The sequence below is a fragment of the Apteryx rowi genome, unplaced genomic scaffold (genome assembly GCF_003343035.1).
Source record: "Apteryx rowi isolate R43461 unplaced genomic scaffold, aptRow1 scaffold_498, whole genome shotgun sequence".
Classification (NCBI taxonomy): Eukaryota; Metazoa; Chordata; class Aves; order Apterygiformes; family Apterygidae; genus Apteryx; species Apteryx rowi.
Window position 1 is genome coordinate 23,829 of NW_020450758.1, and position 13,041 is coordinate 36,869.

The following is a 13,041-nucleotide window of genomic DNA, read 5'->3' on the forward strand; positions in this document are numbered from 1 at the left end:
CCCCGTCCCTTCCCCATCCCCCTCCACATCCATGTCCCCATCATCCCTGATCCCATCGCCATCGCCATCTCCTTCCCTGTCCCTGTCCCCATCCCCTTTGCATCCCCATGCCTCCTCCATCCCCCTCCCCATCCCCATCATCCCTGTCCCCATCCCCATCGCCATCTCCTTCCCTGTCCCTGTCCTTGTCCCCATCCCCTCTGCATCCCCGTCCCTTCTCCATCCCCCTCCACATCCACGTCCCCATCGTCCCTGATCCCATCGCCATCGCCATCTCCTTCCCTGTCCGTGTCCCATCCCCATCCCCTTTGCATCCCCATCCCTTCTCCATCCTTCTCCCCGTCCCCATCCCCTTCCTGCTGTGTCTCCCCAGCCACCCCAGCCCACGGGCCCAGCCGGTCCCACAACCCCACGGCTTGATCTCCCTGCGCATCGCTGCGCTTTGCACACAGACACCCCGGAGCAGGCCGGGGGGGGGGGGGATGGACCCCAGGGCCCCCCTTGCCCAGCCCAGCTCTGCCCAGTGCCCGGCGGTGGGTCAGCCCCATGGCGCCCCGGGGACCACGCTGCAGCCGGCAGGGCCCTGGCGAAGGGACGGGCAGAGGGGGGGTGACGCCGGCTCCTCTCCCGCCGCCCCGAATCTCCAAGGCCCCTCGTTAGCACCGCGGGGGTGCCGCGGTGCATGGCAAAGCCTTTGCCCCTTTTCAGGGGCTCCGGAGGGGGAATTAGGCAGCACGGGGGGGGGGGCGTTTTCAAGACAAACACTTTCACTAAAGAGGATTTAAAAGTCTAATTCCCGGCCCAGCTGAAGGGCTTTGTGTCCCCCCCCTTCCCGGCCGCCCCGCGGGGGCTCGCTCCAGCCCCCCCAGGAGGATGCATAAAATCCCGAGGTGGGGGGGGGCTGCTTTCGGGGCGCCCCGCTCTCGAGGCCGAGCATCCGTCTCGTCCCGGCCGGGGTCTCGGGCCCGGCCGCGCTCCGGCGCCCACCCCAGCTGCCGCGGCCGGGGCGCGCTGGCTCGGCACCCGGGCAGGTTGCTAAACAAGTTAATTAGATCAAGGAGCTGGAGGCTGGCTGGGGAAAGAGAGCCCCAACTGTCAGGCTGCTGGAGTTGTGAAAAAGTTAATTCAATTAAGTTTTCCCTCTAAACTAATTAGGCAGCAATCTGCCACGCAAGGAGCTGCTGCTATTGCTGCCCAGAGCCAGGGGCAGAATAAGGGGGGAGGGGGGCGGAGGAAGATGAGGGAAGGGGGGGATGAAGGGGGGACGAAGGGGGAAGAGGGGAAAGAGAGCCAGGGACAAAGGGGAGGCTGGACRGGAGACGGGAAGGTGCCGCGGAGTGGAGCAGGGAGCGAGGGAAGGGATGCGGCAGCCACGGCAGCCTTCCCAGCCGGGGCACCGGATGCCGGGGGGAAGGGGGGGGTGTCCAAGTGCAACCCGGTCCCGCGGCAGCGATGCTCCTTGACTCGGCTCCCCTGTGGAGCAGGGATGATGCTCTGGGCACAGGGACGATGCTCCGGGCTGAGGAGCCCCGGCTTGCAGGCAGCCTGGGTGCTGCCCGCGGGGGCAATAGCATCATTATGGACACGGGGCGGTGGGGGGGGGGGGGTCATGCAAAAAATCTCACGTATTAGTAGCAACACCACCGCTTCATTGCCAACGGGTGCAAAATTGGGGTAGGATGGGCATTTCCGAGGCGCCAGGTGCTCTACTGAAGGCCTGGCTGGGCTGAGGGGCCCCAAAGGCTTTGCCCGTGCCGGGTGCCGAGACCCAGGCYGCGTACGGAGCTCCGGGACACCCGCCACGGCTCTGCGAGAGCAGCCCGTCACCAACCCCTCCTCTGCCCCCGGCCGGGCCGTTGCATCCTGCCGTAACCCCTGCATGAGCCGGAGCAAAGCTGCGGACGTGTTGGCTGGGTGCATCGGCGCTGCCCTGCAAAGCTCAGCGCAGCGGGGTGGTTGTAGGAGGTGAAAGTGCCCCGTAAAACCACGGGCGACCTGTGGATTTGGTGCCCGAGTCAAATCCTCTTCCCGGCTTGGAGGCTTCCTGGTGAGGATGTGAGCAAATCTGCGCTCTCAGGGCTCATCTCCCTGTGCCGATAAAAGGGGACGCGGGCGCTGTCCTGCTGCCGCCCCGGCAGAGCAGACGCTGCGGGGAGCCATCTCCACGCAGCCCCCCGGCCCCGCCGGTGCTCCGTGAGCGCTCGGGGCGCTGGGCACCCGGGCACTGGCGCTGGCTGGGCCGGGGAGCCCTGCCGGCCCTGGTGCCCCAACTGGGCACGTGGCTGGGAGCACGCGGGACCGCCGGGGACCCAGGGGTAGGATAGCATGTGAGGGGCAGGATGGCATGCAATGGGGCAGGACAGCATGTGTGGGGCATGGCAGTGTGTGTGTGTGCAACAGGATGGCATGCATGGGGCAGGGCAGCACGTAATGGGGCAGGGCAGCGCGCATGGGGCAGGACMGTGTGTGTGGGGCAGGACAGCGTGCAATGAGGCAGGACAGCATGCAATGGGGCAGGATGGTGTGCATGGGGCAGGACAGCATGCATGTGACAGGATGGCATGCATGTGGCAGGATGGCATGCAATGGGGCAGGACAGCGTGCAATGGGGCAGGACAGTGTGCAATGGGGCAGGACAGCACACATAATGCAGGACAGCACGCACGGAGCAGGACAGTGTGCAATGGGGCAGGACTGTGCATGGGGCAAGGATGGCGTGCATGGGGCAGGACAGTGTGCAATGGGGCATGGCAGTGTGCATGGGGCAGGACAGTGTGCAATGGGGCAGGACAGCATGCAATGGGGCAGGACAGTGTGCAATGGAGCAGAACAGTGTGCAATGAGGCAGGACAGCATGCAATGGGGCAGGACGGCGTGCAATGGGGCAGGATAGAGTGCATGGGGCAGGATGGTGTGCACACAGCAGGACAGCGTGCAAGGGGTAGGACAGCGTGCAATGGGGCAGGACAGCGTGCAAGGGGTAGGACAGCGTGCAATGGGGCAGGACGGCGTGCAATGGGGCAGGACAGTGTGCAATGGGGCAGGAGGTGCAGGGGCCCTGGGGGAGAGGGATCAGGCAGCACAGGGCACCCGACCTCAGTGTGCAGGAGCTGCACACCAGCACTGCAGTCGCTGCCAGGGGACACCACGTCCCCCCAGCACAAGGGCCACATCCTGCTGCAGGGCTGAGGGGCAGATTYCCCCCTCCCCATCCCCGCGGGTGCAGAGTCCCCCCCCGGCCCCATGCTCGAGYGGGGACCGCTGCACCGGGCAGCTCGACGCCGTCCCGGGGGCCCCGGGGCTGCGCTTCGGCCACCATCCCGGCCCGGTTCATTCCGCCGCCGTGCCGGAGGCGCCCGGCCGCCACCGCTTTGTTCGCGGTGACAAAGCCYGGACTCGGGGCCGCTGCGAGGCCCCTCCGCTCGCTGCAGCTCGCCCGCCCCTAATCGAATTAGGAGCCCGGCACGGGGCTGAAGGCTGGCAGTAATTGAATTTCTCCCGTCACAGCCTGATGTTTCTCCCCTCCAGATCTTGCCTTGGTTTTATTGTTTCTGGGACCGGCTGCAGTGGCACATTTATTTGATCTGTCACAGGGAGCCCTTTAACCCTCTGCTGTTTGCTTAGAGGCACCGCCGGCTCCTCTCCTCCGACACGATTAAAAACAAATAAAACTATTGGGGAAGGGGGGGAGCCCCAACGCAGCCCCGGCTGCGGATGCTCCTGTGGGCCGCTGCCTTCGTCTCGCTGCTCCCCAGGGTGCTGGCACGGCGCGGCACGGCACGGCACGGCATGGCACGGCACGGCACGGCACGCCTGGGCCGGGGCTGCGTCGCTGGGGCTGCGACGTGCAGGCTGCTGCGGCGGGGCCGGGTGTGCGGGGCACCGCGCTGCTGCAGGGGGACCCAGTCCCCAAACGTGCGCAGCGGGGGGAATCCCGGGTTTATGCCCGTGATCCCTGGGCTGGTGCCCTCGGTGCTGCGCGGCACCGCTGCGGGCAGCTGTGCACACGTGTGCATGGCCGTGCACACCCATACACAGCCGTGCACACCCATACACAGCCGTGCACACCCATACACAGCCATGCACACCCATACACAGCTGTGCACACCCGTGCATGACCATGCACACCCATACACAGCCATGCACAGCCATACACAGCCGTGCACACCCATGCACAACCACACACACATGTGCACAGCCACGCACACCCATGCACAGCCAGGCACACCCATACACAGCCATGCACAGCCATGCACACCCATACACAGCCGTGCACACCTGTGCAAGGCCATGCACACCCATACACAACCATGCACACATGTGCACAGCCATGCACACCCATGCACACCCATGCACAGCCACACACATGTGCACACCCATACACAGCCAGGCACACCCATACATAGCCATGCACACCCATACACACCCATGCACAGCCAGGCACACCCATACACGCATGTGCACAGCCATGCACAGCCGTGCACACCCGTGCACGCCTGTGCACACCCGCCAGCACAGCGCAGCCAGCTCAGCCCCCCCCCCCCCCCCCCCCCCCGCACAAACCACCTCTTGATTTCCACGAGTGGGACGGAGGAGCCGCGCAGGCGCGTGGTCCGGGCTGTGCCGGCACCCAGAGGAGCATCCTTCGCAGCTCCGGCCAGCCGGGGCGGAGGCGGCAGAGCTGGAGTGGCTGCGCGGGGGCGAGGGAGAGGCGCTGGAGCCACCGGAGCTGCATTGAGCCCAGCTCCTGCCCCAGGGCTGGCTGGTTCCCGAGCGGCTTGCGAGGGCGCTCAGCAAGAGCTGCGGCTGTGGTGCAATCGGGTTTTTAGGAAAGGGAAAGGGGCAAGAACCGAAAGGGCAAATCCCGCTTCCCACCCTTCCATCTTCGTGTTCAGCCATCCCCAGCCACGACGTCTCCATGAATCTGGTCATGCTCTTCCTGAGGGACCACATCTGAATTCGAGAGGGTCAAAAAGCACCAGGGAAGCTCCAAGATCCTTTTGGGTGAAAACAAACCTGCAGGACCTCCTGGAGGACCTCCTGGAGGACCTCCTGCAGGACCTCCTGGGGGACCTCCTGGCCCCTTCCCCCTTTTCCTGCCCTCGTGCTCCCAGGTGGCCAGGACTGGAAGCTGCTCTTTGTTTACAGCCCTTTCTCAAGCAACCTCTCTTGTAGCATTTGGACGTCCCAGCAGCCCTCACGAATTAAACCCCRGGGCAAGACAAYGCTACARTGAGCATTTAGAAAGATGAAAACTTGACTACAAAGCAATCCATGTTAAACTTCACACGTGTCCTGGAAAACGGGTGCTGGAGCCAAAAATAAACCCACATTTCCCGCAACCCCAGGTGCTGCAGGACGGACAGAGGGATGGATCTCCTGGGTTTCACTCCTGCTTCTGCAGCTCTGTCCCCAAGCGGAGGTGGTGCTCCGGGTGGTGGGAAAGCAACCTGCACACCTTCRCGGCTGCTCAAGCGCGCCAGGTCCCCGCCGGGACGTTTCGTCCCCAGGGGAAGGAGCCTGGCCGGCTCAATCTGGTCCTGCTCCGCCTCGGGGAGAGGACACGGGCGCCCACAGCCGACGAGCATGAACCCGCGCTGTGGTCCATCGCAGYCGACGGGTGACCATCTTGCAAGGAAGGCAAACACCAGAACTGTTCGTACCCCTGAGCCGTGCTTTCCCCCAAATGCTCCTGCTCTGAAGGGACACAAGGAGCCCCGGGGCCGGATCCTGCCACCCCCCCGGGAGAGCAGAGCGGGATGCAGGAGCTGAGCCCCAAAGGAGATGGAGGAGAAAAGGGGGGGTCCCTCCAAGGGCCGTCTCGCCCTGGGTGGCCTCCACCACGGCCCTCACGGGGATGTCCTGGAGGACAGGGTRAACCCCAGAACCCTTCACATGGGAAGATCCCAAAGATCTTTACCCCAGAGCAGGATCCCTCCCTCCTCCTCCTCCTCACTGCTGACGGGAGGGAGCGAGGACCCCGGTTCTGCTTCTTGCCGAGGGCAGAGGAGACCCAGAGGAATCACGGGGCCGGCGCAGCGGAGGCGACGGTCCACACGAACGCGGAGCTGAGCGCCCGGGGCCACGTGCAAACGGTGCGGCGCACGCCTGGCCACGGCGCCCACGGCCGGAGGGCTCGGAAGAGTTAAACCTTCCGCCCAGGGAACACGTTACGGAYGCTCAGGAAACAAATCCAATTTTGCCCGGTAAGAGACACTGTAACTTTCAATTTGTCTGGACCGGGGAACTTTGCTCCGAGCTCTGACACTGAGGACAGCTTGGACATCTAGGTTAACCCTGAGTTATTCAATATTCCCAGAAAGCAGGTCTACGGAGCAGAGATAATCTGGTCAGTGACGGAAAACCAGAGGCGGGAGGAGCGGCTGCAGCGTTTAGCGATGGGGTTTACGCTGCGATGTCACCTGGCCGGGATGGGGCTGGCACATGGAAACTCGTTGGTATTATCCCTATCTCCCACTGGTGAGCAGGAAATGTAGGAGTCTCCCGGGGATGCTTCTTGCCCTTCTCTATCCTATTAATGGGCAATCCCCAGCTCTGCTCTGCCCGTCCTCCCCCCCCGGCCCGCGTGAGAAGCAGAACGGCGTATGTGCACGCTGCATTTATTGCAATAAATTAAGAGGCGGGCGAAATACAGAGTCGAAGAGTGCCTGGTGGCTTTTAAAATCAAGCGGTCATACACTCAGTCCCTGTCCTACCCCTTTTCCAGCAGCAATCCAACCCCAGCGAACCCAGCCTCCGCAGTGAGACTCCCCTTTTGGGAACAGCAAGTCCTATCGGAGCCGAACTCCCCGGCTCCTGCATGATCTGACATCTGCTTCCCCCCCTTTTTAAAATACTCCTTCACCTTGTGCCAAGTGCTTCTACRGCGAAATCCCACCACCCTCCACCTATATATTTGCTCTGTCCCCGTAACAGCAGCACGGCACCTCCCCGGTCCGTAGCTGCAGCCCCAAACCGCCTCCGTGTCTATCCCGGAATAAACGGGCACAGTGTGGTCACGCGAGGGTCCTGCCTGCCCGTGTCCCGCTCCCGAAGAGGAGGAAGAGCCCACGAGAGCACAGCTTTGCCCCTGCCCCACCTCACGCCCTGCTCTGACCGTCAGGAGTGGCCTGTACACACTGATGTGGCCAGACTGGACACTCCGAGTCTCACGGTATTTTATTGTCAACCAGGGTGGCCTGCAGCGTCCCACAGGCAGCAGCTGCTTGGAGAGTGCTCCAGGAGTGGTCCTCRTGCCTATAAGAAGTAAGTAATATTTTCAGGGTTCAAAGGTGCTTGGATGTCCAGTTTTCGGGATTTGCTGTCTTTCTCCACGATCTCCAGCCGCAGCGTTGGCATCTTTGTTTTATCCACTCCAGGGGACGAGCTGTCCTTGGTTTTCAGCAGCTGCTTGTCCGAATCCTCCACCGTGATCCTCAAAGTGCACCCCCTTGGCAGCAGGTCCTGCTCATAAGCAGCTGCTAACTGGTTCACAACACGCCGTTCAACCTGAAGAAGACAAAGCGGCTCCCATTAGAAAGCCTTCTGCCCACTTAAGCCCCTTCGGTCAGCCTCAAAGCCTCTGGAGCCACACAGCACTCCTTCCCACCCAAGGGCAGAGCAGATGTCCCCAGGGTGTCTCTTCTCTGCCTCCTGCGGACGGGGCTGAGCCCTGGCAGCACAGCTCACACCACAGTGTAGCAGGAGGTACACCAAGAGACTTCAGCTGCTTCTGAACAACATGCRCCTGAAGCTCTTCAGAAAACCATCCTCACAGTGGACATTTTCTTGATGGATTTTAACCAGTGTCAGATGGACATCTGACCTGCCTGGTTGCAAAGCACAGGCAGGAGCATGTTTATGCTGGTACAAACGTGTGTGTGGACAATGAAGAAAGTCAGGAGAAATCCCACAATCTCCTGCTCATATAACTTAACTCTCTGTGTCTTTCTGAAGTATAYTGGCTGTGATGTTTCCTCCCACAAATCATGAACATCTCAGCCTTGGAATCTGTGGGAACACTCTTCTAGGGGACAGACACAAAGAGTAGCTATCCTGACTCTTCCCATGCAGACTGTGACTGTGAGGTGATGCTGTGGGGTTCGTCTGTGCTCCTGAGCCCTGCGTAACTCCAAACGGGGCCAACATTTGCTTYATCCTTCTACTTTACCTCATGTTTGATAGACCGGGCGCCATAGTGCAAGTTGTAGCCGTCAGCCAGCACGTCCATAACTTCCCTGTCCCAAACCAGGGTGATATTGTGCCTCGTTTTGGCCTGTGGGGTGAGAAGGAGAAGGAAGTGTTACTGGTGCCTTTGAGCAACCCGTTTCTTCACTAGTTAGGAACCCAGGACACCATGGGCAGTGTGGTGGGGAGCTGAGAGTGTCCTTGTGCCTGAGCTTGGCCTAGATGGCCTTGCAGATGGAGTAGGTGTCCGGCCTGGAGCATCTAGGATGGTATCTGTACTAGCTTAAGTTATGGTTTGCAAGTCCCCTGCTTAGATCTGGGACCAAGACAAGGACAGACGCTGCATGCATCTCATAAACATCCTTGTGATCCTTTGCTCCCCATGGCTACAATCCTGTCCTGCTGCTGCTCCGGCCCTGAGAGCGTGGCTACAGTTCCTTGGGAAACAGAGCCACAACCTTCACCCTGCCTCTGTATCAGCAGTTTGAAGGCTTGGACAGGGATTTCCTCTGGCTCACATGTCATGTGAGAAGTTACCTCTAAAGCAATCCCCTCTGAGCAAAGGTTTTTACCTTCTTGGCCCAAAAATTCAGCTCCTTGTTGACAAGCTGGATGAGCTCCGAGTGGCAAAAAGGGAGAAAATACACAATCTCATTGATCCTCCCCAGAAACTCGTCCCGTCGGAAGTGAGCCTGCAAGGACAAAGGGTGAAGGTCAGCRGGGACAGGGTGGTGACGCCGACAGGCAGACCCGCGACAGCGACACTGCAGAAGGAGCTCCCCAGAGCCCACCTCCATCTCCAAACGACAGTCACGCATCTGTGTAATGAGGCCCTGGCGACCATCCCTCCACATGCCACGGAGCAGGAAATCCAGGCTGCCAGACCTTGGGTCACCAAGAGTAGCTCTCAGCATCGCTTAGGGGAGGAATTAATTTTTCCAGAGATGGCAAAGGAAGGAACTAAAAACTAATCTCTCCCGCACTGTAAGCCCGGCTCCAGCCTTTCCCGCTGCACTCCCTCGCACGAGTCGCAGCGACATTTTCCTCATTGCTCTCTGGGCTCTCCTGTTTCTGAGGGTCTGATCTGAGCCTCCCACAGGGAGGTCAAATTCTTGGTCTGTGTAGGAAGCGCCACGTGAACAGCACCCTGAAGTGCTTTAGAAACATCTTAAAGCAACTTAATTGCCAGGGTAGGGGCAGGAAGCGGTGGGATTTTTCATTCTGACGGACCGCTAGCATTTCTTGCCCGGTTCCTACGCGCACCAATTCCGTGCGCAGCCCCCGCACGCTAATGCGATTGGGAGCCCCCCTGCCATCTGTAACCCGCTCAGACACACCGGCCGCTTGTGGCCGCGGTCAGACCTCCTCCCCCAGTTTAACCCTCGCGCCGGGCGCTCAGACTGCGCCCAGGCAAYGCAGGAGGGGAGAGGCTGGGCTGCACCGGACCGCACCCTTGAGAGGAACAGTCGGACTGGTAGGGGTGTCATTGCGATGGGTGGCTGAGGGCACTACAGGACTGATCTCCATCCTATCTGCACGGGGTACTAACCCACCGAGGCCCCCGGGTTGGGTATCTTCTCTAGCATTCCTCCATATTCAGACCACCGGAGGATACATTTTAGACCTGACCAAGGAAGTACTTTGGAGGTTCTGTTCTGGCAGCTACTGCCAGCAGACAGGCAAAAAAACATCCGGGAGCTCCCATCAGTGGGAACACAAAAATCAAGCAGGGCACTGGGAAGGCTTGGTTCCACTCAAGAGTCCGTGTAATGGTAATGTCCACGTGCACCCTTCCCCTGAAGCCTGCCCTAGTGAAAAGGGAACAGCGTGAGGTCTCTGTGTTCCTCCGTCAGCACGGCAAAGCCCATCCTCGTCACTCAGATCTCACCCCAAAGCGCTCACCTCTGCGCGACCTGCGAGCAGTGAGTTGGATTAGGAGCAGTGACCCCCGACGAGGGGATAGTCCTGTCCCTGGTGTAACTTAACACGAAGCTCCCTCAGCACCCAGCGAGCAGCAGCACTATCCAGCAGCAGCTGGACCCCCCAGTTTCTCTCACTGCTTCGCTCTGCACACACCACCATGGAGATGTGGGCCGTTAAGATGACCCTATTCTGTACAGGACACGGATCGGGGGATCGCTGCCTGAGCAGGCAGATTTTTCCTGGCCCCTCCGCTGCAGCGCGGAAGCTGAGCGGACCATGGTCCAGGGCAAGGAGAGAAACCCTCAGAGATGCTTACTGCCACGCTTCCCACCCCATGCTCCCTTTTCTGTCTCGTATCATTGCTCTGATACAAGAGCACAGGGAGTCAATAGGATGCTGTCATTTGTTTCTGCAAGGCTCCGAGCTTACTTCTTGTGGCTGAAAATTAGAAACAAATGACGTTGTGTCACATCGCACAGCTGGGAGACAGTTGGGGAATGGGGTGACGAACATGGCAGATACGGCACAGAAAGGCTCAGTGACCAAAACTTAGGACACCTGAAATATAAGCCACGAAAAAAATCCTCGGTACCTTTAAGATCGGGCGAATAACCTTTTCCTTGAATTGCTTAGAGATGGTTATCTTGTCGGTCATCTGGACATCCTCTGAAAGACATAAAGACACCATGTGTCAGTACGTAAGGCAGGACATGGTCTTCCTGTCCCATCGACTCCTGGAGAATGAACAACCAAGCACTGTGGAAAGAAGCAAGACAGCGGGCAGGAAGGCAAGACGGGGGCTTAGAGGGGACTTCATACCAGACCTGGGCTCTTGATACATGCCACAAAACACGTTTGTGTATTAACCTGTTGGTAACGTGCTTGCCCTGCACCTTCCATGCTATGTAACTGGTTCCTGCCATTTAGGTCCCCGACTTGTTTGTGCCTGGGTCTCCTCTCGCTGCCCGTCGGGGCCCGAGGAAAGCACCCTTCGCTAATGCGTTTCACTGATACTCTTGCACGGCAAAAGAGCTTCCGCTCCACCTCCGCTCTCTGCCTTACACTGCCCAGGAGCCGTCTGCCTGGAGACTTCAGATAACGAGAGTCCTCATTTGGCCTCCACAAACCATGGCCTGCAGCCGGGCTATCAGAACCGGCGCTGATTACATTAGGCACAAAGTACACTGTCATCTGGGGTTGTTCTGCATAGGCTCTCGCAGCTCCTGTCAGGCACAAACGGTTCCCAGGCTCTTCAGCAAACAGCAAAATCCGTGTTCAGACAGTCTGGGGCAGAAGTCTGATGTAGGTTTTGGGTCTACTTCCCTCCATTGACTGTAGATGGAGCCAGGGTCTGGCAGCCCTGCACAGCAGGCTCCCTGAATCCCAGCTCTGTACCACAGCAGGCAGCTTAAACGCAGGGCTTAGCTTTCTGCGGCCTAAATTCACTTTTCTCTTTTTCTTTATGTCCTCATTTCTTTCTGCGTTTCCAAGCATTTAACTACACATGCTATTTAACATAACCAGGGAGGTTGCATGCATCAAAGATGCTCGGATAGGATTTTGAAAAACAGGCCAGGAGAGAAAGTTCCATGCTGAGGGCTGGATCCTGAAAGCTTTTCCCACGTCACAGCCTTGGCAAAGGCTGTTACATGACTACGAGTGGCAGATGAGGCTTTCAAGCTTCACCTTATCAATACTAGTGCCGGCGTGCGACAACGCGGTGCTATGTGCTCTGAAATCACCTCTTCCCCTTCCCACTCCGGGCTGCCGAGGGAGGCTGAGGTGCTCTTATTGACCCTTGTTTGAAAGGGCCCCCCTTTAAGTCTTAGTAACCCTCTTAGGATGGACACAAGCATGCTGGCGCTCAGTGGGGCAGGAGGGTCTTTAGTTGTAAGGATTCAGCCCATTTCACTGTTCTGTTTTGTGCTAAAAGACACCAACAAGGGTTTTTTCAAAAAATAACAGGAATTCAGCATGGCTTTCTCCCAGCACACAAGTCCTGTAGAAGAGAAGAGCTGGAAAAGGCAGAATGCACAGAGCCACCCCCAGTACTTAGCTTTGTCACCTGTAATACTCGCTGCTTGCACTCACAGATTGAGAGATGCTGTAGAAGCAGCTCCTTCCGTCTATCTTTCCATTTATCTGCCCATCCAGGCACTTACACTGACCTCATGGCCACTGCATTCAAGACCAAGCCAAGCCAGGAGCTCAGTAAATTACAAGGAGGTCCACGAAACTCAATTGAGCCTAGGCTTCTGATCCAAAATACATTTTCCAGCTATGCTCTCTCGCTGTCATTCACCAACTGCAGCTGTCTCTTGTACAGTTCTAGAAATTAAAATTCAATGCTTTCCTCATTTAGGAGAAAAGTGCTTGGCATTTTAAAATGTTATTCTTGAAAGTTCAGTTGCAGGCATGCTTTGTCCTTTACCTAGTTTGATTGAAGTTTAAAGATTCTGAATTAAGCAAGCTTTCGTACTCACTCCTCAAAATAAAAAGGAAGAGACAGTGAGAGAGAAGCTGAAAAATACATCTGAGGCCTAAGCCCAACCTTTTTTCCTGCTATYCACGGAGCGGATGCAGATGGCTGTGCTACAGCCCCAGGACACACTGCACCCAACAAGTTCTCAGGGCGTTTCCACCGGTGAGAGGAGTTCTCAAGACTGACCTTTTGCAAATAYTGCATATATGTAAGATGCCACACATTGCCAGATACCCTATGGAAGATGTGCTGTCTAGACATGTAAGACAGTAAAAAGGAACTAAACTCTGAGGGGGAAAAAGCAGGATGTGACCACCACGATAAATGACTGCCTGGTTATTCACAAGCACAGCAACACCGGACAGGGATACTGTTTCTTTGCGCTCCCTACGCCTGTGTCCGTGTTCGCACGCAGTCTCTCATTTCAGATCTAGAGGGAATGGCCTCTG

The 13,041-nt window shown here is 58.4% G+C and overlaps 2 protein-coding genes across 4 annotated transcripts in view; both read right to left on the reverse strand.

Annotated features, from left to right (window-relative positions):
* Positions 1-5,588, reverse strand: part of PHOX2A (paired like homeobox 2A) — a 10,746-nt gene extending 5,158 nt beyond the window's left edge. The window contains exon 1 of the mRNA XM_026079259.1: positions 5,459-5,588. Coding sequence (XP_025935044.1) covers positions 5,459-5,588 — 130 coding nt within the window. The remainder of the gene's footprint in view (positions 1-5,458) is intronic.
* A 1,573-nt stretch (positions 5,589-7,161) lies between these two features.
* Positions 7,162-13,041, reverse strand: part of CLPB (ClpB homolog, mitochondrial AAA ATPase chaperonin) — a 92,869-nt gene continuing 86,989 nt past the window's right edge. For all 3 annotated transcript variants that reach the window (XM_026079250.1, XM_026079251.1, XM_026079252.1), the window contains 4 exons: positions 10,703-10,776; positions 8,760-8,879; positions 8,171-8,275; positions 7,162-7,509 (listed from right to left, as the gene is read on the reverse strand). In XM_026079250.1, coding sequence (XP_025935035.1) covers positions 7,258-7,509; positions 8,171-8,275; positions 8,760-8,879; positions 10,703-10,776 — 551 coding nt within the window. In that variant the 3' untranslated portion in view covers positions 7,162-7,257. The remainder of the gene's footprint in view (positions 7,510-8,170; positions 8,276-8,759; positions 8,880-10,702; positions 10,777-13,041) is intronic.